This window comes from Vipera ursinii (assembly GCF_947247035.1).
Source record: "Vipera ursinii genome assembly, chromosome: 3".
Taxonomy (NCBI): Eukaryota; Metazoa; Chordata; class Lepidosauria; order Squamata; family Viperidae; genus Vipera; species Vipera ursinii.
The window spans coordinates 45,419,712-45,446,055 of NC_139516.1; the positions used below are offsets into that span (position 1 = coordinate 45,419,712).

The 26,344-nt window shown below is 41.0% G+C and overlaps 1 protein-coding gene across 1 annotated transcript in view; it reads left to right on the forward strand.

Annotated features, from left to right (window-relative positions):
* The window catches only part of PIK3C2B (phosphatidylinositol-4-phosphate 3-kinase catalytic subunit type 2 beta), a 103,790-nt gene that overhangs the window by 42,808 nt on the left and 34,638 nt on the right, over positions 1-26,344 (forward strand). Inside the window, exons 9-14 of the mRNA XM_083359217.1 lie at positions 6,764-6,910; positions 8,147-8,180; positions 9,230-9,425; positions 12,215-12,337; positions 17,940-18,107; positions 19,717-19,828. Of these exons, the coding sequence (XP_083215343.1) occupies positions 6,764-6,910; positions 8,147-8,180; positions 9,230-9,425; positions 12,215-12,337; positions 17,940-18,107; positions 19,717-19,828 (780 nt within the window). The remainder of the gene's footprint in view (positions 1-6,763; positions 6,911-8,146; positions 8,181-9,229; positions 9,426-12,214; positions 12,338-17,939; positions 18,108-19,716; positions 19,829-26,344) is intronic.

Consider the following 26,344-nt stretch of genomic DNA (forward strand, 5'->3'; position numbering starts at 1 on the left):
TCAGTTTTCCTTCCTTTTAGAGATAGTTGTATATGTATGCATAAATGGGTTTTGTTTTTGCTGCCAGGTTCAGATCTTTGTGAAGCTTTGGCCTTTGCCCAGCTTTTTCTTTCCAGTTAGAATAATCTGTGTTATTCAGCTTTTGATGCAGAGATTAGAATGTTTGTTCTAGATCATATGAGTCACTGAAGTAAGGGATAGGGAAGCAAGATCCTTGGAGTTCTTGCAGAAATAGCTACATGGTCAGCACTGCCACTGCATTTAAATATTCTCCTTATCTTTATCTTGTATTTTCTTACTGTTACAACAGTTACTTTATGTTCGTAAGGACACAACTGAATAGCTATGATACAAAAAAGTGGAAAGAGGGAATTGAGGAAGAAGAACATGAATTTAGAGCGGCAGATCCTTTTAAGGAGATATATGGAAATTTTCAAAAAAATAAATAAATATGAAGTTAGCATTTCCTTTGACCCTTCCTGTTTCAGAACCTATTGTCATGGTTCCGACAGATGAAACCCTTCAAAAGAACTGAGGCATTGTTTTCCTTAAAGAATCCTTTATTCGGGAAACAAAGTATTGGAACTACATAGTTGAACCCCAAACCTAAATTCCCCTCCCCTGGTTACAAAGTAACAAAGTACAATTCCCACCCCCAATAAACAGTCATAAATGACATTCCCCAATTAGCTTGAACTGCGGGCTTGCTCTCCAGCCCCCAAAATGTTAACAGGTCTGGACCCAGTTTGTCCTTGGATTCCCACCACAGAGTTATTATTATTATGACTAACTGAACTCTCATTCCAATCCCCCCTCCCAGCACCAACTAATTCTAAAAACATAGAGAAATTGGCTGCATTTTCATCTGTTGTCAAAGCAAGAACATCTGATGTTAGCAGCGTTGACCCCTATATGTTAAGAACTTACAGAAGTATAAAGAACTGTATAGAATATGACCCTACTCAATTGAATGGGACTTACTTCATAAACTTGCATTAACAGAATTTGTATCTTATTGACTCACTCACTATGTCAGAAGTCATAGAATAAGAGTTGGAAGGGACCTTGGAAGTCTTCTAGTCCAACTGCTTGAGCAGGAGACCTATACCATTATGAATAAATGGTTGTTCAATCTCTTCTTGAAAATCTCCTGTGATGGAGCACCCACAACTTCTAAGAGGCGAGCTGTTCCAGTGATTAATTGTTGTCACTCTAGGAAATTTCTCCTTAATTCTAGATTGTATCATTCTTTAATATTTTTTCATCTTGTCTTGCCCTCAAATGCTTTGGAGAATAAGTCAACCCCCTCTTCTCTATGACAGCCTCTCAAGTAACTGCTACCATGTCATCCCTAGGCCTTCTCTTTTCTAGAGTAGATCTACCTACTATAGTTTCCACACCAGTTCACCATACAGTTTAGCCCCCAGGTCCCTATTCATCTTTGTTACCTACAAAGAAAACTTGCTAAAAGCCATAGACAGACTCAAAATAAAGGGATAAAACTAATTACATTTGTTTAAAGCAGACATGTCAAACTCGTGACATCACGCAACGTATCAGGACGGTTTTGCCATTGCCGGCAATGGGTTGGGCGTGCCTTCTGTATGATGCATCTAGCCCATGGGCCGGCAGTTTGACACCCCTGGTTTAAAGGAATGAAACCTACGGAAGCCAACACTTTGGACTCATTGCTAGCCTTTGTGAAACAGACTAAATAACCAAAGCACACAAACTGAGCCTCTGAATTACAAAACACTGTAAAAACTGTATAAAAATTCTTATGGTAATCCATTCAAGCTGCCAGCTGATCAGGAACTCACTGGTTTCCGAAATAAACCCACCTCCTTTCCGACATGCTCGTCTCCCGGCTTTTCATTTTTTCAGCACTGCATTCTCCTGGCTGGAGAAAACAAACCAGGGGACCTTTTCTTACAGCAACAGCTGCTTCTTCTTCCCTGTCTCTTTTTCCTCCCTGCCTGCTGAGCTCTCCTTCCACAGTTTCTTCTCTGTTCCATTCTTTTTCCCTGTTGTCTGTTTTCCTCTTTCCTGCCAAAACCACGTCCTTTTATATCCTCTCCTCTCTCCACCCCCTTTTCTTCAAATCACCTCCAGCTCTGCACTGCTTCTGGAAGCGCCAATCAGCTGGAGCCCTGCCTGCGCTCCTGGGGCTTCTGCCAAGCCCCAACAGTCCTCCAGCTCCAGCTGCCTCTCCCTCAGGCTTGGGTCACTTCAGCTCATTCTTCTCCCCCACTACACTTCTCTAGGACAGTCGCGTACCACTTGTCAGTGGTACTAGGATACCTAGATCCCTCTCACAGATACTGATGTTGGACCAGGTATCACCTATTCTGTATTTGTATGTTTGGGGTTTTTTTTTGCCTATGTGTAAGACCTTACTTTTTTCACCACCAAATTACATTTTTTTGGACAGGACCCAGTGTTCAAATCTGCCAAGATCCTTCTGAGTTTGACCGTATGTTCTAAAGTGTTGGCTATTGCTCCCAGTTTGGTGTTGTCTAGACATTTCATGAATTCCCCTTTTAACCCCTCATTAAATAATTTATGAATAAGTTGAAGAATCTTGGGTCTAAGGCAGAACCATGAGGTACCTCACTGCATGCTTCCTTCCATTTAGATATAGTTCCATTGAGAACTGAACACTTGAGTGTAATTGGTCAGCTAGCTGCGAATCCATCTAGTGGTGATGCTGTCTATCTCACATTTTTCTGTCTTACCAAGAAGTAGGCTGTGGTCTACTTTGTCAAATGCCTTACTGAAGTCTAAGTAAACTATGTCCACAATATTTGCCTTATCCATTAATTTAGTCACTTTGTCAAATAATGCACTAAGATTTGTCTGGCATGATCTGTTTTTAACAAACCCATATTGGTTTTTAGTAAAAGCTTTGCTCATTTCTATGTGTTCCCAGATCCATTGCTTAATTATCTTTTCCAGGATTTCCCCAAGTATTGACATCAGGTCAATGAATCTGTAGTTTCCTGGATCCATTTCCCCTCCTTTTGAAGATTGGAACCACATGAGCTCTTTTGCAGTTCTCTGGTAGTTTCCCATTGCTCCAGGAGTTTTAAACATTTGGTTTAGTGGTTCTGAGATCATGTCTGCCAGCTCCTTCAGAATCCTTGGATGCAATCCATCTGTTCCTGGCGATTTGAACTCATCTGGAGTGGATAGATATTCTCTTACCATTTTCTTTGACTTGTATTTCTATTCTGTCCTCTATGGTACTGCTTTTGATTGGTTAGTCTCTCCCCCCCCCTTTTTGTAAAGATAGATACAATTAAGCAGTTCCCACTTTCTCCCTGCTAATTGTCACCTCCTTGCCATCTTCTCCCATTAGTGGACTGATCATGATTGTATCACTATGATAATGTATCTCTATGCTCAAAATGTTTAAGGTCAGAACCTGCATCATTAGATTAATAAAGAGTTGGTGGTTTTATAAAGAAATGTGTGCATGGTGAAGGAAAAAATAATACCGAACGGAAAATAAATTATAGTGCAAAATTAAGCATATTTGTTTAATCTATCCTTCTATCCAATCTAAGAAAGAAACAGTTGATAAGCTACTTGGGACAAATATTATACAGGTTTGATGTAAGTTGTATATATGAAAATGAGAGAAACATACGATGTTTAACTATTTCTTATTCTGTTTTAGAGTTTATCCATAAACAATTTCAAACACATATAGAATCCTAAACAATTTATATTTGATTTTGTAAAGATTAAGCTGTTAAGTCCTCTGTAAAAAGGAAAAATAATGCTTTTATAGATGAATGTACATACAGAAATTACTGTGAAAGTGATTCCAGTTTCTACAGAGTACAGTTTTTACACTTTGCATCTTATTTTTCCTGTTTGATTCACTTCTATTCCTTTCTTTCTGGTTTTGCTTTATGGCATCCTATTTCTTCAAGTGCTGCCCAGTGAAGGAAAAGAATTATAAATCTTTCTTCCACATCCTCAGCAAATCTGATCCTTGCAAACTACCATATTTTCCGGTGTATAAGACGACTGGGCGTATAAGATGACCCCCGACATTTGAGAAGATTTTCATGGGTTAAAAAGTAGTTTTCCCTATGTGGTGCTCCTCAGGTGCCTTAGAGTTAACAATGCTCAAAATTGTTCTGGCTGAGAATTTTAATTTTCACACATCTGGAGAATGCCAAGCTAGGGAAAGACTGATTTAACCAAAATGTTTTGATTCTCAGCATCTTAGGCAAAAAGAGACAATGACGCTTTTATCTTAGCTGTTTGGATATACAGAGTCTTGATGTTTAACATTCATTGTTTGCTTCTGATCTTTCTAAATAAACAGCCTATTTTTATTTGTGCACAGCTTAGCAAGCCATTAAACTGTGACCTTATTTTTATTTTATAAATGTCCTCAGTAGCAGAATCTTCTAGATATGTCCAGCTCTCTCCAGTTGACTGACATACAAAAAAGATGCATTTCTAGTATGTTGTGAGCTTTAGCACACTTGTAGTTATGAGGCAATGTAGGAATACAGTACTATTGACTTGACTGGCTCATGTAGATTTTATTTGCATATTTGTAACACTCACACTTATTAATGATAACACTTTTTGGTAGTCCCAAAGGTGCTTTTTCCAAAAGGCAACTGGCCTTTCTTGGTTTTTTTTCCTTTGAAAATGTTTTCACTTCTCATCCAAACAAGCTTCTTTAGTTGAACTAAGAAGCTTCTTGGATGAGAAGCAAAACATTTGCACAGGGGAAAAAAAATAACCACCAAGAAAGTTCAGTTGCCTTTTGGTAAAAAACACAACCATGACCTGCATGACTGAGAATCTCCACAGGCATTCTCTTTGGTATGATTGTGCCTGTCTAGACAAAGTGAACAAACTGCTTCTGCCAGACATAAGTAGGAAGTCAGAGCTGCTTCTCAATTAGGTGAAGGTTTATCAAGAGCTTTTGGCCTCGAGATCAGCTTTGCTCTGCCTCACCTAAACCTCGTCTCCTCTCGCCTTGGTGCCCCCTTCTACTTCAGCCACACGCGCTGGCTGTTTCGGCCAGGAGCAACGAGCATTGTGGACCAACACTTCGGGAAGGCACCAGGTCTGAAAGAAAGTGGTTCTTTCCATAGGTTAGTTAATGAACAGGACGGCGGAGGAGTGGGGGGGGGAGAAACGGGCTCAGCCCTGCGCCGCAAGTTTAAGATTCACACACACACCCTCCCCAAGGCCACCTTCTACTTCAGGGCGGAGGGGCGACCCCGGGCTGCTGAAGCCCCAGCGCCAGCTTTCCGCTGTGGTCTGCCTGTCGCAATTCCTGAGCTGCGCCTTCCTGGGCGGGTGTTGCTGTAGGTCTGCCGCGGCACCATGCCCTGAAATCAAACTCCCAGGGTCAAGTGAAGCTTAGCTCTGCACGAACATGTCAGGTCGGCCTCTGCCTGGCTTCCCACGCTCCCTTGAGCTCTCGTGCTCGCGGAGCGCCAGCGGCTTGGCACGCGCTTAACTCCCGCTCCCTTCCCCCCCCAAAAAGGGCTGCTGCCCTAGGATGCCGGTAAGCTGGAGCCTCAGCCTCGGTTGGGCTGGTCGGTTTATTTATGAGGAGGCCGTCTTTCACCGTTCTCGAGCGCTGGATTTGTCCGTTTCCACTAACATCTCCGCTCCCGAAGATTGATTTACTATTTTCCGGCGTATAAGATGACTGGGCGTATAAGACGACCCCCGACGTTTGAGAAGATTTTCATGGGTTAAAAAGTCATCTTATACGCCAGAAAATACGGTATATACAACAGTACCTTCTCTGGACTCTTATCCAATAAATACCTGCATTCTACAGACATAGGTGCAATAAACAACAGTGCCTCTTAGTGGCAATTCTTTCTATGGTTTCTGGAGCAATCACTTGAATTAAATTGATGGAAGATGTTAGTAGTATCACATGTCTTCCAAATTCTACATGAAGGAGTTGAAACACATTAAATGTAGAATTTGGAAGTCAAGTGATGCTACCTTTTTCTTTTTAAATTCAAGTATGACTTCAGATATGTCTTTATGTTGAAATGCATATGTTGAAAGACGTATCTGAAGCCATATCCGAATTTAAGACAGAAAAGGTGGTAATAATTTTTTCACAACATTCTGTTTAGTTTTTGGTCACAAAGATAGTGAAGAGAAAAAAGGACCATCTCAAGTTTAACTAAGTTACTGCCTTTTATTTGTTGAAACTGATACATTTCTTTTATATATTTTCTGTGCTAAAGCTCACAAAAGCTCAGTAGGGTTTGTCAGAGGTGAGAAAAAGGGACAGACTCTTCTAAATTAGAATGTTTACTGTAGTGGTACTTTTAGGCAAATAATATATGCATATTTCCAATAGATACAATGGCCTTGATTTAACTAACTATATATATAGGTAGTACTACATAAATAACTCCAAACAGAAAGACTTACCTGTTTCACTCCCTCCTGCCCTCCTTGACTCATGCAACTTCATTGAGTACTTTCATTTATTTGTGAGAATAGGAAGAGAGAAAAATAAGTTTCTCTCTTTGATTTTGACACCTTTGCCAAGGTATCCTGCTCTGAAGACGTTCTTGCTGTTGCTTTTGGGAAGAAATCTCCCAATGATATCATAGGAGAGGAAATACTTGAATTCCACATCCGTGCCTGCTAGATCTTGATGATTGTCAGGCTCCTAAGCCAAGTGTTAACACAAAGATATAAATAACATAATTGTAGCTCATTCTTTTCAATGTTTCAATTATTCATCCAGGGAGATTTCCCACTGAAAGCAGAGCGGGTAGTCCAGTCTGTCATGGCCATTTGCAATGCTTTGGCTGCTGTAGAATCCCAAGAAATCACTGCAGCCCTGAATCAGCTACCACCTTGTCCATCTCGCATGCAGCCCAAAATCCAGAAGGTAAGTCTGAAGTTCAGAAACAGCGAGCTTGAATCTGAACATTAGAACCAAATGGATGAAAATGACAGGAGGGGAATTCAATGTATGCGAAGATAGGAGAAGAGATGCTACTGCAGCTGCTTCCCCCCCCTTTTAACTACAGTAATGGTATGTTGCATTCTATCCACTTACTTTCTTGAACTGTTTTGCTCTCTGCAAAGGAACCATTGTTCTTTCTACCTCTTTTAGAGAAGGTGAATTTATTTACCTACCAACATAGCTTTCTGTGCCTCTCCAGGCAAGACACTGATTAATATGTGTATAAGGTGAGAGCTTAAGTAACTGAAGCTCAATCCATTTTGGATACTTTCTTCTATGTTATAAATGCTGGTTCCAGCATGGCGCTGAGCTTAAAATAAATCACGTTATGATTTAGTGCAATGTGTAAGCCCAGACCAGCTAATGGAATAGTTTAAGATTAATTAAGTGATTGGTAACTTATGGCTATAACAAGATAGAAAGGGGAATATTCCCTCATTCTTCACGACTGGTAACTTAAGGCCATAACAAGATAGAAAGATGAATATTCCTTCATTCTTCACTATCTTGACCTGCATGACAGATATGGTGTATGGCTGAACTTTAAGCCATTAGCATTAGAAGAACAAATGGAACTTGAGGCAGACCCTCATAGAGGATCTATTTAAAAAGTAGCATTTCCAGTCTGAACCTTTTTGAGCTTATAGACAATAGTCTGATCAAAAGAAATACCCATTTCCCAGGAGATAATTAAAAAAATGTATCTGGAAATATGCTTACTTAAGACATTAGAAATTATCTCTGAGTTTACATTGACAAGTCAAACTGCGAGCCTGCCTCAGTTGCATAAATGGGTAAAGAATCAAGCCAAACTCTGTAGATAAATAATTTTAGCAATGTTCTTCCAGATATGTAGATTTCCGCATGTAAATCCCCAGCCCACTTAGTTGTTGCTAAGAATTCTGGGAGTTGGTCCATCTGGAGGACCTTAAGTTGTAGAATTTTAGCATTGAGAATAAAAAGATCCACTTAACATTGGAGCAAAACAGTAGGATGAGTGAACCTAACTATTTGCTATGAGGATTTAGCGAATAAACTCAGGATTCCTCATTATCTCATGGGTTGTTTTGGGAACTGAAACATGTCTGTGTACTGTATATAAGGTGGTTGACTCATTAACATTAACTATTTTCAATTTTGTTTTTCCTTTCTGAACAGGATCCAAATGTTTTGGCCATGAGGGAGAACAGAGGTAAAAATTTCCTCTCTAATTTGTGAATTCTGGAGTTTTTAATATGTTGTTTCCTATAACAACAAAAAGTAACAACAATGATAACAACAACGATCACGGTGTATATTAATTTTCGGAGTCCTTTGAGTTTTTGTTTAGAATGAGTACATAAAATGGAAAATTCCTTTGAGCAAGCTCTTTGGACAGCTGATTTATCTTGGTCATAGAAAACAATAGTGGAAGATTTTCAAAAAATGCTAATTATACCTTTGTGAGGCGATGTTTGTTAGTTATAATATGAGAGTTCTTTGAAATAAGAATTCTTATTAAAAGTTGTTTTTTTTTAATCAAAAGCAGTGATACTGTGATATTGGTTAAAACTTCTACCATTTTCTCAATTGAACTAGATTCAGTTTTCACCCATAGGGCAAGCCTTATGAATGCTGGCTTGTTTTGAACATTAGACACATCACAGCTTTATAGAAAAGGAGCATTTCAGGGAAGAAAAAAGTAGTGTTCAGTTCAGTGTTAAAGAATTTGGCATTGTCCTTGCTTTTGTTCTTCTTGTTGTTGTTTGCTTCCTTGTTCATTTTATTTTTTTTGTGGCCTAGCAAAACTGATTTTTATATAGATGTTAACTGTAAGTGATAATATGGACATTAGTCAAACAATTACAGGCAGAAAAGAGGGCAGCCTCTTTTCACAACAAATCATTAGGATGTGTTACTTAAGATATGAGAAATTGTCTTTTGGAAGCCATGAGTTGGGTAAAGATGAATCAGGAGTCAACATGAATACTCTTAGACTAATTTCGCACACTCTGATAAGACATGGTTTCTTTAATCAGCTTGCCTAAAAAAACATACTTGGCTGAGTTTTCTTAAATATTAAGCAAAAAAACAAACTGCCTTCAGAAATGACAGTTGCAGGATTCAGACGTGCTAAACCAAAAATAAACCATGTAAAGTAAAAATTTTATTTGTTATTTCCAAATGTTTCAGATTTTAATTTTTTATGCAATTTTTTTTCTGAATTCTAACAATATCTAAATAAAATCCTCTCTCCAACAGAGAAAATTGTAGAAGCTTTGACAGCCTCTATCTTGGATCTGGTGGAGCTCTATTGCAATACTTTTAATGCAGACTTCCAGACAGTGGTACATGGGAACAGAAAGCATGCATTCTCCCAAGAGGCCCGTCTCCTTTCCTGTTCGCTGTCTTTCACAGTCTATGCTACTCATCGTATACCCATCACCTGGGCTACAAGGTAAGTAAGAACATATTTTTTATAGAAACTTGGCAATGTTTGTCAAAGGGTAATAGCATTTTAAGCTAGACCTAGGGACTAGGTTGGAGACATCAATCTTTAAGCCCACCTTCAAATGAGGAGTCTTGTTGGGTGACCTTGGGCCACAAAGTGCCTTTTAGCTCTGTCTACATCACATGGATAACAGTGGAAAGGGGATTGCGAAAAAGATGAAATGGAATAATAAAATAATAATGTACAAGTCTACAGCTGTTGGAGGGATATGGGGATGCTTCAATCCCACTTTGAAGTGGCCAGTCAGTTGTATCAACAGAGAGTCCTTTCTGGCATATGAGAGAGGGCATCTCTCATGGTTCCCAAGCTATGGAATGTGTCCCCAAGGAAATGTCTTTGGTCCCTTTTCCCAGTTTTAAAAAGAATGCCAAAAACACATTTCTACTATTAAGATTTTAGTTTTTAACTAAATTGATTTTAATGATAATGATACTGATCTTAAGTTAATTGTATTGTCTTGCTTTTATGTTTTGTAGATTTCTTTTTAATTGTTCTAAGCTGGCTTGAATGTTGCATGAGATATAAATCTAATAAAATAACCAGAATTGTAGAATACTGTTTTCTATGAAAATCACCAGTGTTCATTTTTGCTATTGCGGGGTAGAAATCAAAGACAGCATCCATAAGAGAACTGTATATATTTAATAGTACATATTCTGCTCCCTTCCCCATGACAAGCTGTTAAACGTACCTTTAAATAGGGTCTATTCCCCTTGAAAGAAAGAGGCTAGTTGGTCAGATGAGCAACTAAGAGCTATATACTAGATTCTTTGTTCTCCTGCAAATCTTGTTCTGGAAACTCCCTGGGATACTCCACTAGCATAGTCCACAGGCACCCTCATTCTGGGGATTGGCTCTAGAGACAGTGACAGATGGCTGTTTCTCAGCCTGGGCTTCTCCTCTTCGGCCAAGACTGCTAGTGGATGGGACTCACCTAATGGATATAGAGACAATACGAAGTGTGGGGGGTGGGGGTGGATGCTTCTTTGTAAACACTCTTTGCTCATGTGTTTTCATTCCAATAAAAACAGGGAAGCAGTGCCTGGGAGTAATCCACCTCCCCAGCAGAAGGAACACGTGGGAGGAGGTTGTCGAAGTTAGCTGCCCTCCCTCCGGGGACCTCTTGCTTTTGTTCCATCCTTAATGTATTCCACTGAATGAGTGACTCTGAACAAAAGCAGTAGCCTGGGAAATCCAAGCCTGTCCTGACCTTTGTTACTCAGTAAGCCCTCCTAGCATCATCGCTCGGCACCTGTCACAGGGCTGGCCCTCTGACAGAGCACCCTGTGATGGCATTCTAAAAGGCGTATGTCCCTCCACTGGCTGAGGAGGAAGTAGGAAAACATTTCTCAAAAGATGATAACCCAGGAAACACCCTGTTTGTGGGGGTGAAAATCTGTGGGAGAATTGTCCCTTTCTAGCCGTCTTCCTCCTCCTCCTCCTCCTCCTCCTCCTCCTCCGTTCAAGTATCTGAGCTGAAAAGTGTCTCAGATAAGGCATCTTTCCACTCGGATCTGGATCTGTTCAAAGTGTGAGATTTAATTTAGGTTAAAAAAAAACTGGTTTGGTTTAAGCAACCCAATCCTGGCCACGACTTGAATTTAATGTGTTGTGTAGAATTTCTGTGCCCAAAGATGCCCCTTTGTTTTGATGCCAGAAAGAAAGACTCGGGATTCTTAAGAATAACAGGAAAGATTATAAACTTTAGAATCTTGAAAACGGAAGAGGATATTATTTTGGTTTGTCATACAGTCAGCCACATGTTTAGATTGGATTTAGCATTTTTATCCACCTATCAAGTCCTTCTCAAGGATATGGGATAAACAGGTAAAAAAAACTGACGGTGTTAGAAATAAGGTCACAGGAGGTAAGTTTTCCGAGTAAAGTTGCAATTGCTAATGATTTTGTCGATCCCGGGGGTGTTCAAGTGGTTATTTCCTCAAGCATATTAATCATACACACATGTGCCCACCCACCCAGGGAGAGAGGGAGGGAGCTGCTAGTTTTATAAAGCTTTATAAATCATGAAGACATTTGTCTCTTGACCTCCAGTATTTTCATTAGTATGTCACATAACCAATCATACAAAACAAAGCCAGTATCATTTTGGTATGGAGGAAACGGGAAATTCTGTGATATTATAAACATAGGTGTAGTATTATTATTAATTGTCCTCTTCATCTCAGACATACAAAAGTGGCTAATAATAGCTTTTAAAATTTAAAAAAAAATGTAGGGAAATTTATTGACAGAACTGATGCTAACCGGGCAACACACTTTCTAATTCTCATGGCCCTCTCTCAAACCAACTTCGGATAAAAGATCTTTCAAGGCTTCTGAAAATTTCTTGGCCTTTAATGAGTCTCAGGTGGAGAAAGGAAATTATTGCTGAAAGTCTTCTACTAATTGGGGATTCCTCTGGTTGCATGAATAATCTTTGGGCACATTATAGACCGAACATGAACCATCTGGAGTTTACTTTTATTAATTGCCCCTTCAAGGGTACCAAACTGAATAGGACATTTCTGGGCTTGGGAATAAAATAAAGTCTCACCTGTGAATCAGTTGCTGAACAAGAAATAAATCAGAGACATTTCTTTTCATGTGAACCTCCTGATTTTTCTGCATTGCAGTTATATGTTTCTGAAAGCCTCCATTTTCCTTTTCTTTGTTTTGCATTGTGAGATGATGAGAATTTGCTCATCTGACTTTCATTGCCATCCATCTTTCTACAGCTATGAAGATTTCTACCTCTCCTGCTCACTCATCCATGGAGGAAAGGAGCTTTGCCCCTCTCTGCAAACCCGAAAAGCTCGTGTATACAAGTACTTCTTTCATCTAATCATCTGGGACCAACAGTAAGGCATCATCTCTTTAATCTCCCTTTGAAGTATAAGAATGGGAGAGATCGTGTACATTCTTAATGTACAAAAGGGTGGATTTTTTAAAAATGGTTTTCTGTGTAACAACTACTGCTCAGTGGTAAAGGATATGGTATGCCAGTCCCCAGCATCTCCCAAGAAAGCTAAACCCATTTTTAAAATCTCGAGACCATGTGTCAGGAACCCCACAATGTCAGTGAACATTGGAATAGTTATAACTGAATCATAAGCATACTGATAGGGTGTGTGGGTGTGCACGCACACGCACAAGGATCCCTTCAGCTCATTCTTGATTCCTGGTGACCACATAAACAAGTCTATGCATTGGCAGCATTTTCAGAAATAGCTTGCTGCTGCTTTCTTCTTGGGGCTGGGTGATAGTGACTGGCCTAGTCACCCAGTGGGATTAATGCTAAAAATGAAATAAAACTCACATTTTCATGTCTTGCAGCTTGGTACTTTAACCACTAGGCCAAACTGGCTTCAGGCTGGCAATGCCTCATCCTAAACTGGTAGATAACCTCTTCTATAGTGTATATTAAATACAGTGGGGGAAATAGAAACAGGCCCTGTGGCATCTCTCATTGGAGTACTCAGAAGCTCAACTATTCTATCCCCTTGTGCAATAGTGTTTATTGGAGTTCTGGTGGCACAGTCATTAGAATGCAATATTGCAGGTAAACTCTACCCAAGTCTGGAGTTTGGTTCTGATGGGGATTGAGGTTGACTCAGCCTTCCAGCCTTCTGAGGTTGGTAAAATGACCAAGATTGTTGGGGGCAATATGCTAAACCGCTCAGAGAATGCTATAAAGTATGATGAAGTGGTATATAAGTCTAAGTGCTATTGCTATCGCTGTTGTTCACTCAGGCAGGGCCTAAACCTCTGGAAAACTGCAATCCACCATCAATCTTCCAGAAGAATACCATTATTAGTGCTATCAAATCCTTCTGAGAATTCCAACAGGGCCAAGAGCTGTATATTCCAGACCTGACAAAGATAATCTGCCAGAGCCAGTGCTCTGGCCTATAGTCAGAAACAGTTTGATCCCAGAACACTTTCTTCCTTCATCAGGACACAAGGTGATTTTAGAATGAGCTGGTCCACCCCAAAATTTAACTTTAGAATGGGCTAGTCCACCCCAAAATAATAATAATGTTGAAGTTAGACAATGTCCAATACATTATGTCATCCAGTAGCAAAACAAAGCAGCCTTTATAAAATACATAGTGCCTAACCATCCATTGAACTCAAATTCATGCACTGATAGTTACTATTTATCCTCCTTTTTAATGAAAATTCTGCTTTATGTAATGAGCAGTGAAGCAATATAGGGAGGTGGTTGTTGTCTATTTTCTATCTGTTATTTTTCTATTCCACATCAGGGCTTCCACAGTGCTGCAGGTCTGCTTTTTGAGGGCACAAATAGAAGCAACTCTACAATGGGACTTATATTTCTAATATTCCAATGCTACGATCTGAGTCCTCAGGGAAAGGGCGGTATATAAATGCAATAAAATAAAATAAAAAATAAATAAATAAAATTGTTCTAAAACATACAAAAAACATAAAAAATCAGAGGGCCCTATGTGGCTTGAAAACTGGAGGTTTCTCTTCCATGCTCTGAAGTAATTGAGGTATTATCAAATAACCAAAATCCCCTATCAATAACAAGTTTACAAAGCATGTAGCACATATTACTTTTAAATGAAGCTATTGTTCCATGGCTTCTGTACTATGGTCTTTTATTTTTTACATGGGTAACCAATGTGTGGCTTTCCCACCAAGTATCTCTTGGAAACTAGCTTGCAATATTGGAAGAGGAGGAATGTAAACACAAAGAAAGAGGCTTCAGGCATGGCTTTCAGTGGCTTTTTGGCACATGTCCACGATGTGTTTGCAAACTTCAATCTGATTTTAAAAGGGTTTTTTTTTGGGGGGGGGGGTTTGTTTTTGTTTTGTTTTGGTGAAAGGGGATGGGTAGGCTCACAGAGAAACAGATGGTGCAGAAGTGACAAACTGGCCTGCTAAGTATAATTTGCCCCTAACTGCTTTTGTGATTCTGCAAAATAAACCCTGCATGCTTGGACAGTTCTTCCCAAGGGCAGATGTCTTCATTTGAGAATCTGACAAAATAACTTCCGAGGGATATTGGATTGCAAAGCAACAGAGAGGGACAGGTTTCTTCTGTGACGGTCTGTGCCAGTGGATATATAGTGCACTTTGGAGTTGTCAAGGTGGAGGAAAAGAGAACTTGATCCAAAAATAGCTCAGACAGCAAGAAGTTTGCTGCCCACTGTTCAGCTGCAGATAACACTTAGTACTTTCATTAGGCCATCAGAACAGGCAGTACGAAAGCCTCAAGACACACTGGAGACCACCATGGAAAGTGTGGCCTAAATTTCTCTTGGTAGGAGTGCTTTATTCAAGCAACTAAAACGGACTAAACTCCAGAGCGAAAAAGCTGGAATGAGGTGCCTACCATGTAGCTGTTTCTGCCTACCCCTAGCTAGCTGCCAGAAGGGTTTACAGACATGAAAAGTTTTGTATAGCACCTTTGGACTGTCTTTGGGTCACCATGAGGCTTCCCTGAACAGGACTACCCTCCAGCCTTGCTTATACTACAGGATCAGCCTAGGATTCGGTTGGAAAACCTCTTCTTAAGGTAGCTGTATAGAATGGAGGAATGGAAACTTTGGAAGGAGGTTAGTGTGCCCTGCCCTTCTTTAATCCAGCCCAGAAACCTCCATATGGAAATTTGGCATAGAGGGGACTTACGTGGACTTACGTTTTTTGCAGTGGTGATTCCCTCCTATCTGAATTTGGCTTCAGTGGTGTTTAGCTACAAAGTCTATTTTATATGGTAGAACTCACCTCTGATATCTGGGTAACATTAATAAATGTATTTCTAAGCATGTGCTATATGTCATTTTCTCAGCATTAATAATCACTTGTCAGTTATTGAAGACAGGACTTCTAGGCAAAAGAGATAGTGTTTTCCGCATTTTTTTCACCACTTATAATGTTTGAGGGATGTGATTCTCTACTTGATATCTTAATGACTGCCAGCACTATCATTTTTTATTTAAAATGAAATACCACAGTTGTTCATTTGAATGCTTAACTTGCACAGCCTTAAATTAACTCTTGATTCAGCTGTGGAGCTGGCTGTGATCAAATTACTTCCTTCAATTCATTCAGTTCCTGTAAGATTATAATAGTATTGAGAAAAGGCAAAGTAAAGCTTTCAACTCTTTAATCCTGCTAAACTGTATATTGAATAACAAAATGTTTAGTGAAGTGTGAGGATAATTGTCATGTTTGTTTCAATGGCTAGGCAGCTATTTAGTTCTTTATATAAGACTTCATGTCCTACAATTATAAATTCTAGTATGCGTATTAGAAATCTCTAGTTCAGATGCTAATCCTTTGTCATATAAACATTGCACTGTATATTGTTGCCCCAGAAGAACACAAAACTTTTTCTTTCCTAGTAATTTAGCCTTTTGTCTCTGAGCCTCAAGAAGAAAAATCCTAAATACTAAAAATCTCCTCTTCTTGTTTGCCTTTTTCCATATGAAGAATTAACTTTTTCTTTCTGCCAGAAAAGAGTGACTTCAGCCAAGAACTCATGTTGTCTTACCATGCTTTCCCCACTCACCCCTCTTCCAGTGCTGTGCAGCAGAAGCTTAGATGAGATACTGATGTTGCAGCAGTGATAGTCTTTCAGCGTGACCTACTTCTTCTTTGGCAGCAGCTATTCTCCAGAAATATTCTTGTTTTAGCAAAGAATCTATATCATTTGGAGCCTGGGTGGGCATGTCCCAGACCACTGCCCTACTTTTGCTTTGCACATTCTTTGATAAAGGGATTTAATACATTAAATACATTAATACAAAAATTATAGTTAACTAGCACAAAACAGAGTAGAAGATGGAAAGAATAATTTGTCACAATTTAAGTCTGTCAGACAGACTTAAGTTTTGAGAAAGCTGGCTTGAGAAAGTGTTACACCACAAGCACCAGTGTGCTCATCTTTTGTGATACCTGCCTATCCAATTCAGTCTGCCATTTAATATGTTGCAATGTCCCAGAGCAGACTTTCTCAGCCTGAGTGCCCCCAAGATTAGACACTTGTAACACCCAAATTTCTCTAGCCAGCATACCCAATGGAGAATTATATTCCAGAACAATGTTAAATGGGGAATACCGGGAGAAATTAATAGGAAAAGTACAAGTACCGTACTTATTTTACTTTAGGCTTGCTAAAAGGAAGCCAAAACAGACCATGTTGCTTTAGCACTTGCTTGCAGTTGTCACATCTTTAGTGTTGGGACCTGCTAGCTAACATACCGTACATACATGGCAGATTGAAACAGGTTTTAACTATTTCCTTATCTAGGAAATGCTGAACTTTCTCAGCATCTTCACCAAACAATGATCTTCAGAATCACAAGAGAGATCATAAAATTAGAACACAACATTGTCCGTGAAACTCTAATTTGTCAGATATATGATGCATTGAAATCCAGCCACTTAAGTGTACTATGATCTAACACCTCTACACTATTATTTCATCTCCTGTGCTAATTGATTTATTGCATTTCAGTTGTTTGAGGTGTTACTTACCCTTTGAAACCCAAGGAATAACAATAAAAGTTAGTGAGTTCAAATGAGGCTTGGCTTCCCTATATCCTCTGAGGTAATGAAGTAGCCTAGACCCTGCCTAGACAAGAGAGATAAAATGGCATTTATTTGTATTCTCTCACATTTATAAGGATTCAGATTTGAGTAATGAATTATCTTTGCCATATATTTTGTCTAAGCCTCCCTAATCTTTTCCAATGGCCATTGAATGAAGAAAGGAATGAAGGAGGGGATAAAGGGGAACATAAACCTAGTAAAGATGAATTATGGATAAAAGATTGGATTAAGATAAGATAGATAAGATAACCTTTATTGTCATTTTTACTGGGGACATGCACACATTAAAAATGAAATTTTGTTGCCTGCTCTGAAAGAAAATATATATCAATCCATACACATACATAACACGCATATACACATGCTATATACATACATACATACACACAGAGAGAGAGACATACCTATACCCATTCGTACATATACATATATATTAATCACTGTCCATTTTGTACATAGCAGAAAGAGGAAACTTGAGAGTTCATAAGGTTGATGCCATATGGAACAAAATTGAATATTTTGATTGAACCCTGATTGTCATGAAAAAGCCTTTTGCTACTTTCTTTTTTAGTATTAGGTACCTATTAGTATAGTAAAATGGAAATCACAGAATATGCAAAGGTCTGGAATATGTGATTATTCAGAAGCTGCTGAGCTACAGCTTCACGAAACCCCCTCCTAGGATGGTGAATTTTAATTCAGCAGTATCTGTAGGGCCATAGGTTCCCTAGTTCTGGGACTGCTCTGACCAGCTAGTGCGATAATTATTTTCTGTGATGAAAATAATTCTATAGTGGAAATTCAACAAAGCATTGCGTTTGAAAAAAAGAAGTGTGAAACTATAATTTTAAGCTAATTTATTGTAATCTCTTCCAGGATATGTTTTCCAGTTCAGATGAATCGTCTGCCACGAGAGACTCTTCTGACCGCCACGCTCTTCGCTATTCCACTCCCACCTCCTGGGAGCTCTTCAGAGACAAACAAGCAGCGCCGCATCCCAGAAGCATTGGGCTGGGTCACTACCCCTCTCTTCAACTTTCGGCAGTAAGTGTGCCTGTTCCTATTGCTTTTGCGGGAAGAATAGTGAACGCCACTCAGGATAAACAAAGCAGCTTTTCAGAACATCTTTTGAGATGAATTCTAAGGAGTTCACTGTATTATACTAAGCATAGAAAAGGAATCTGGTTGTAAAACTGAAAAACGCTTCCCAATTAAAGTTCAACTCATCCTAAAATATTCACTTAAATTGGCAGATGAATGCATACAGTATAACGATAACCATATATATTCATTAGATACATTGATATGAAGGGAAAAAATTGCTAGGTCAAAAGGACATGATTTAATACCTTATTTTTAATTGAATCATTGGTGAATTGAATCAAACTTTCAAATAATAAATGACCCAATGGTTCCTATTAATTGTTAGCTTTTTGTTGCTTAACACCTAAGCCAGGAGTCCCCAACACTTGGTCCGTGGACCAGTACCGGACCGCAGCATGCCAGGAACTGATCCGCACAAACAAGCAAAGCCCCATCCGTGGGATGCAGGCAACACACAAAACCACACACTTTCCGGTCCACGGAAAAACCTTTCTCCACTGAACTGGTCCCTGGTGCCCAAAACATTGGGGATCTCTGACCTAAGCCACAGATATGGAGACACATAAGGAGTTGGGAGTGTATGTGATGCATGTGTCCATGAAAAGATTGCCAAGAGAGACTTGCCAAGTCACAAAATAGCCATAATGGTTGGGATGGTCATTCATAAAACAATACTTTAGTGGATTAGCCCCTCTTACCATATGCTCTATCATCCCAGCATAATTTTCAAGAGACATTCCTCCAAAGAAATAAGATGTCTTCTGAGTTATTTTTTCTTTTAAAAAATGTTTTACAAAATCAGATGTGTCAGGAAGCTTGGTGAGTTCTATAAAAATGTTTGAGTGCATGTTAGTTCCTACAGGCATCAAGTTACCTACTTCTGATCTGGATCTATTTTGTTGGTAACTATCCATTCAGGGAAGAAACAGTGGCCCAGAAAAAGCTGGCCAGGATGGCTCAAATGACTGTATGATTACCCAAGAGATATAAATATAGCAGCCAACTTTCTCCTGTATGTTTTTTGCTGCAAACGTAATCCAAGATTATTTTTAGATTTTGTCCTGTATAACACAAAATCAAGATATAAATACCTGTCAATTTACGGAACTGAAAAAAACTTCTTAAATATTAGAATAATCTATCTTGTGGTAAAACAGTGGTTCAGCAGTGGAGCCAGATTACCAGAAGAATGGAGAGCTTTCCTCAGCTGAATATGTTCAACAAAGGCTGGACCACCATTTTGGGAGATACTTCATTTGGGCTCCATTCCCATTAGTCTGAATAAATAAATATTGGTCATCTACACCTGCAAATAATAATTATATTCAACAAGCTTGGATAAAAGATATGTTTCTATACCTCTTTAATGAGCATTTTGAACCTCCTTGCAAACAGTGACATTAATATTGCTAGTATAAGAAAGCAGTTTGAGTTTGTTTTGGTAGATTCTGCTGCAATTGCTTCCTCTTCTAAATTAATGTGCTTTATACAGGATCCCAGCCTACTATTGGTGAGTTTGCTTCTGTTTTTTTTCTTCTTTTCTTCACAGAGTCCTGACCTGTGGAAGGAAACTCCTAGGTTTGTGGCCCGCAACCCAAGGTCCTTCTAGTGCCAGATCAAGTGTTCCCAATTTTAACCAGCCAGATAGTGTTATTCTACAAGTGAGTTTCCTGCTATAGTTATGGTTTTTATGACCTAAATTCAGACAAGAGGAAGTTATAATGACACTGTGTCCACAGTTTGCTATTGAAAACATCCTAGTACAAGCACCCCTATTGGGCTTCATTTAGAGTTCCACTCTCCAGAAGTATATAATAACTGACCTGTGAAAATTTTGTTCTTATTCAGGTGTTTAGTGATGATTATGTTGCATGACTTTCAAAACAGAATATCTTTGATTAATCTTAGTTGCAGTCCAAAAGTATCAGCATAGCAGTCCAGTTTTTCAAAAGGAGAAATGAAGACTCTATTCTTCTCCATATGTTGTTTAAACAGTAGTGCAACATAGCAGTTAAGATGTCAGATTAGGACTGGGAATTCCAAAGTTCTGGTCAATCCTCAGTCATAAATGCTTACTGATTTCTTTTGGTCAGCCTGCATCACAGGGAGTAGTAGCAGGGAGAAATGAAGGGATATTCCCATAGAATCTGCATTAAGCTCTTGAGAAAAGTCAGGATGTCAAATATAACAAATAATCACCACTACACAAATAACTAGCATCTTTCAAAGCTCTCTATGCTGGGTGGGACTGGTGGGAGTATCATGCCATCATCTGGAGGGCCATATCTTCCCTATCCATGATGTAGTAGGATACAGGGATAGCAATGCTGAAGGAATCCTCATTAGTTCTTTGGGTTTCAGGATTTACTTTTTGAATGAGGGAAGCAGAGACTCCATTATGAGCCAAGGAATGAAGAGAAGGAAGCTGCATTTAAATGAAAAATAAAATGTTGCGAGAATTTGCTCTTAGTATGAATAGTGTTTTACCCCAACCCAATAAAAGAAGAATGCATATCTTTCCACAAATACAAGCAGATTTGCACTTGTTAATTTCAAAGATCTGCATATCTTAAATTTAAATATCTCAAGGGTTGCCACATAGAAAAGGGAGCGGATGTCTGCACAGTATTGCCCTAGAGGGCAAGACCAGAACAAATGACTTAACAGTAGAAGAGGCTGCCAAATGAAGTGTGAGTTCTCCATCAGGCAGAGAAGGATGAAGTTGCTTTAGGGCAGGAGTTTTCAAATATGATCAGCCTGTGAAATCTTATTTTTTTTAAAAAAATTACAGCTCCTGATCATGAAGCAAAGCTTTAGAAAATTTGATGTGTTTGAATGAATTTTTTCTTCCTTTAGTTTATCATCAAGTCCTCTCAGGGCAGTTTGAAAAATCCTACTCTGGGAGATCCTGCACTGAGTAGAGAATTAGATCAGATGACCTTCATGGTCACTCCAACTCTATGATTCTTTGATTACTTTGCGTTCATAGATGGCTATTTAAAAATTGTTACATTTTCAGTACAAAAAAAAGCATCTTAAGGCCATGAAGACTTGGTTTTGCACCCAGGTTGGGGCCCCAGGTGTGTTAAGGACCCAATTGCTTACCTATATTAACATCCATGGTTAGAATTCTAGTTGGTTCCATATATATTTCATTTGAATTGTTTGAATTGTTTTTAATTTGTTTTGATGTTCTGTGATGTACACCTCCCCAAGTCACTTGTTGTGATAGCTTGAAATCTGTGATTAAAGTCCTTGATGCTAGTTCTGTCCTGAAGCTAAAACTTGGTATCCATAAACTTCAACAAATGTCTTTTCAAATAGCTAACTTTTCTCTGGCAAACCTCAGATAAATTTCAGCCTCTACTAATCAGAGACTCAGTCGTGCTGTTCTCTTCTGTTGGATTTTTGTTTAGGAAACCTAAGATCATTATGATTAAGTTACCCTTTAATACTCTTTCTTGTGAATACATGAGGGGGAAAAAATCAATGCTGGAGTATAAGAAGCTCGATATAATTGTTTGCTCTTTCATAGAAATGTTTTCCTTTATGAGGGAGTGGCAGTGCTATTTCTCTGGCTCTTGATTCCCTAAATCATTCTGATTCTATAATAAAGTACAAGTCCTTGTAATTTATAATGCCCTATGCGATTCCCAATATTCATAATACTCAATACAACTATTTTTCCTTTTGGATTACTTTGTTGTCTCTTCCTCCTTTTCAATTCTAGTGGATATCTTTTCTTCTCTCTCCTCCCCTGTGTTCTTTTCACTGGTATTTATGAATAGCATTTTGGTTATGAAATGAGATGGCAAAGTCTGCTACTTAGGATGTGGACAAAAGAAATGGAAGGTGTGTTATATACGTAAACAATCCCCTGAGAGAGATGTATATATGTTAACTGTTCAAATAATACGGCAGCAGCAAGCGTATAAACTAAAAGCAGCCTGACAAGAAAACACGCGGGAACTTTGACAGCTGTCAAAGTTCCCCGCACCGCGCAGGCGCCACCACTGACAGCTCGCGGCTGTCAAACGCCGGACTACGAAGAAGCCTGAGCTCTCAAAGCGTCCACCGTACAGCGCAGGCGCAACCACTGACAGCTCGCGGCTGTCAAAACACCAAGACACGCGGAAGCCGGAGCTGTCAACAAAAGACGACGCGGATTGGTCCCTGCCTGACAGGGCGCCAAAATAAACACCGCTGATTGGTCCTCACTACCAGCTGCCGGCTATAAAAGCCGGACGAGTTATTCTATGTTTGCCTTTGCTCTTAAATAAATCTGTTGTTACTAGCCTGTCGTCCCGAGTGGTCCTTGGCTACTTCACTGGCGACGAGGATGGGATCGCTCCGGAGCTGAAGTCACGGCCGAGGAAGGGAGTTCCCGGCAAGAGCTGTCACGGAAGTTTTAACTTCCATCGGAGCAACCCAGGACCGGACGACATGGCAAACTTCGGCCGTGTGAGGGAGTTTGATACCCGCCATCCTGAGAGATGGCAATCACACCTCGGCCAAGTCGAGGGATTCCTCCTCGTCAGTAAGATCACTGACGACCGAGCAAAGGCCGCCGCTCTGCTGTACATCAGCGGGCCCCCGGTGTACGATGCAGCCGTCGGGTTGTTCAGCCCAGTGCCCATCACTGAAGTCTCCTACGCGGACTTGGTGGACCAGCTGAGCAAATACTACATGCCGGCTCGATCAGAACTATACTGGCGGGTGCAATTCGCACAAAAGAAACAACGGCAGGACGAGCCCGCCAACGAATTCATCGCCGGGGTCAGGCATGCCGCAAGGAACTGCTGCTTCCCCGACCTGGAAGACCGCATCAGAGACCAGGTGGTGATCGGTCTGAGGGACGAGAAGCTACAAAAAAAACTGACGTCCAAACCCGACATGAACCTGGCCGAGCTGACCAGGGAGATCATGGCATACGAACACAGCCACAAGAAGAAGCCGACCAACACGACCCCAGAGACCCCCGCGACCGTCTACCAGGAAAGCGCAGCCTTCAGCGACAGCGGAGAGTCGGTAGATTTCACCGACGGAGAAGCCCTACAACGCCGAATGGAGCACCGACAGCCGAGAAGGGGAAAGACGTCGGACCGCCGGGGAGCCAGGAACCCTCCACCGCCACCGCGTTATGAGCAACGAGCCGCCTGTGCCAGCTGCGGGGGCAATCATGCCCGAGGAGGTTGCCGTTTTAGGAACGCGAAATGCCACAATTGCGGGAAGACCGGCCACATCAAGCCGGTGTGCCGCAGCAAGGGCCGGGACAACATCAATGAGGTGGAGGCAAACCCCCCAGGTAGGCCAGCTGCCCAGGCCAGCAGAGAACCCCACCCAGGGCCCCTGGTAGAGATTGTGGACAGGGTAAACAGCATAAGCTCCAAGGTTAAGATCTGGGTCAGGATTCAGGGGGTGCCCTGCCACATGGAAGTAGATTCCGGGTCGGCAGTTTCCTTAATTTCTCTAACAACCTATCAGGAGATCTGTCAGAAGGGCCGAGGACAAATCCCCCTGAAACAAACTCAGGTACACCTAGCTGACTTCCAGAAAACCCCCATTCCGGTGGAAGGAAAAGCCAGGGTCGTAGTGCAGTACAAGGGGTTCAAGGGGCCCCTGGAGGTTTTAGTCACACCAGGGAACCGCACCGATTTGATAGGACTAAACTGGTTCAGTCCATTAGGTATCGCTTTAACTGGGGTTAACACCATCCTAACACCCAGCCTAGAAGCCGTCTGCGATAAGTTCGCCGACGTTTTCGATGGCACTTTAGGGAAATACACGGGTCCCCCCATCTCCTTACAGTTAGACCCTGCAATCCAACCAGTTAAGATAAGAGCCAGGAGGGTACCTTTTGCCCTTAAGGAAAAAATCGAAAACGAACTTGATCGCCTCGTAGGACTAGGGGTGCTTGAGCCCACAGAAGGGGGAACCTGGGAGACCCCTATCGTCACCCCAATCAAACCTAATGGGGAAGTGAGACTGTGCGCTGATTATAAGGCGACAGTCAACTTAGCCCTCAGCCCCCATGCCTACCCGGTGCCAGCGGTAAGGGACGTATTTGCTTCCATCCGCTCGGGCACCCTTTTCGCCAAGCTCGATCTCGCTCAGGCGTACTTACAGCTACCTGTCACTGAGGACACTGCGGAGGCCCAGACAATTGTCACCCACCGCGGTGCCTTTAAGGTAAAGAGGCTCCAATTTGGCATATCGGCGGCCCCGGGTATATTTCAGGGTATCATGGAGAAGACCCTGAAAGGAATACCCGGGGTCTGCCCCTACTTCAACGATGTTCTCATCGCCGGAGAAAACGAAGCGAACTTAGCTGACAGGCTGTCAGCTGTGCTAAGCCGGCTCAGAGAAGCCGGCCTCAAACTTAAGCGGGAAAAGTGCTCTATTGGAGTCACATCCACTGAATTCCTAGGGTACAAAATAGATAGCCAGGGCATCCACCCCACCTCAGAAAAACTACAGGCTATTCAAACCGCACCCAGTCCTAGGAATAAGCAAGAGCTGCAATCCTTTTTAGGATTGTTAAATTTTTACCATGCCTTCATCCCCCATAAGGCCACTATTGCGGAGCCTCTGCACAGACTCCTAGACAAGGGTACAACTTGGTCCTGGACCAAAGAACATGAGAATAGCTTCCAATCATTAAAAAAGATTATCTGTCACAGTTCAACGATCACCCTTTTCAGGGAGGACACCCCAATATGCATCGCTTGCGATGCCTCTCCCTATGGAATCGGGGCTGTCTTAAGTCACATATTCAAGGACGGCACACAAAGACCCATAGCCTTCTATTCACGCACTCTAACCAAAGCTGAAAGAAACTACGCCCAAATCGACAGGGAAGCCCTAGCAATAGTAGCAGGGGTCAAAAAATTTCACGATTACCTGTATGGAAGACCATTTACTATAATTACAGATCACAAACCCCTGCTAGGCATATTCACGTGGAACAAAACTACTCCACAAATTCTCTCCCCGAGAATGCTAAGATGGTCAACCTTCTTAGCAGCCTATTCCTATCAACTAATACATAAACCAGGTAAAGAATTGGGTCATGCTGACTGCCTCAGCAGACTGCCCATACAAACCAGGGACCCAGACCCAGCCCCAGCCAGCCAGATTTTAGCAATCTCCCAACTTCCAGAATGCCCCCTGACTGCAAACATCATAGCTAATAATTCTGCCAAAGATAAAATACTTGCCAGAATCCTCAAATGGGCCACAACAGGATGGCCAGCTCAAAATCCACAACCTCAATTCCAACCTTATTATAACAGAAAAAATGAGATCTCAACACATAGAGGATGCCTGCTGTGGGGAAATAGGGTCATCATACCAGAGAGAAACATAGACCAAACATTACAAATTTTACACGAAGGACACCCTGGAATTGTAAAAATGAAGGCGATGGCTAGAAGTTATGTGTGGTGGCCAGGCATAGATAAACAAATAGAAAAGTACGTAGGTGGGTGTTATACCTGTCAAGAGACCAGGAATGAACCACCCCAGGCTCCAATCCATAAATGGGAGACAACAAGAAACCCTTGGTCACGTATACATGTAGATTTTGCGGGACCCATCCAAGGCCAAAGTTTCTTAATTGTAGTAGACAGCCACTCAAAATGGCTGGAAGTCACCCCCCTTAGAACAATAACGTCCCAAGCCACTATTCAAGCTTTACGAAAAATATTCGCTACGCACGGCTTACCTGACACCATAGTTTCTGACAACGGGCCTCAATTCACCTCTCGTGAATTTCAGATCTTCGCTATGAAGAATTGTATTAGGCTGGTCACGTCGGCGCCGTTCCACCCTTCGTCAAACGGAATGGCTGAAATTATGGTACGATCCACGAAAGAAGCATTAAAAAAATTCGTTAAAGGAAACTGGCAGAGGCGCCTCAGCCAGTTCCTCTTAGCACAACACACAACACCATGCTCTACGACCGGCAAATCACCAGCAGAATTAAGATGGGGGAGAAGGCTAATAACACGTCTGGACAGACTGCACCCTGACACGTATCCAGAAAAAGAACCACACCCCCACCCTACCCGCACACTCAACCCAGGTCAATTGATTTGGGCACGATCATACACAGATAAAAACAAGTGGGTACAAGGAACAGTAATAAAACAAACAGGGCCCATCTCATACCTTATAGC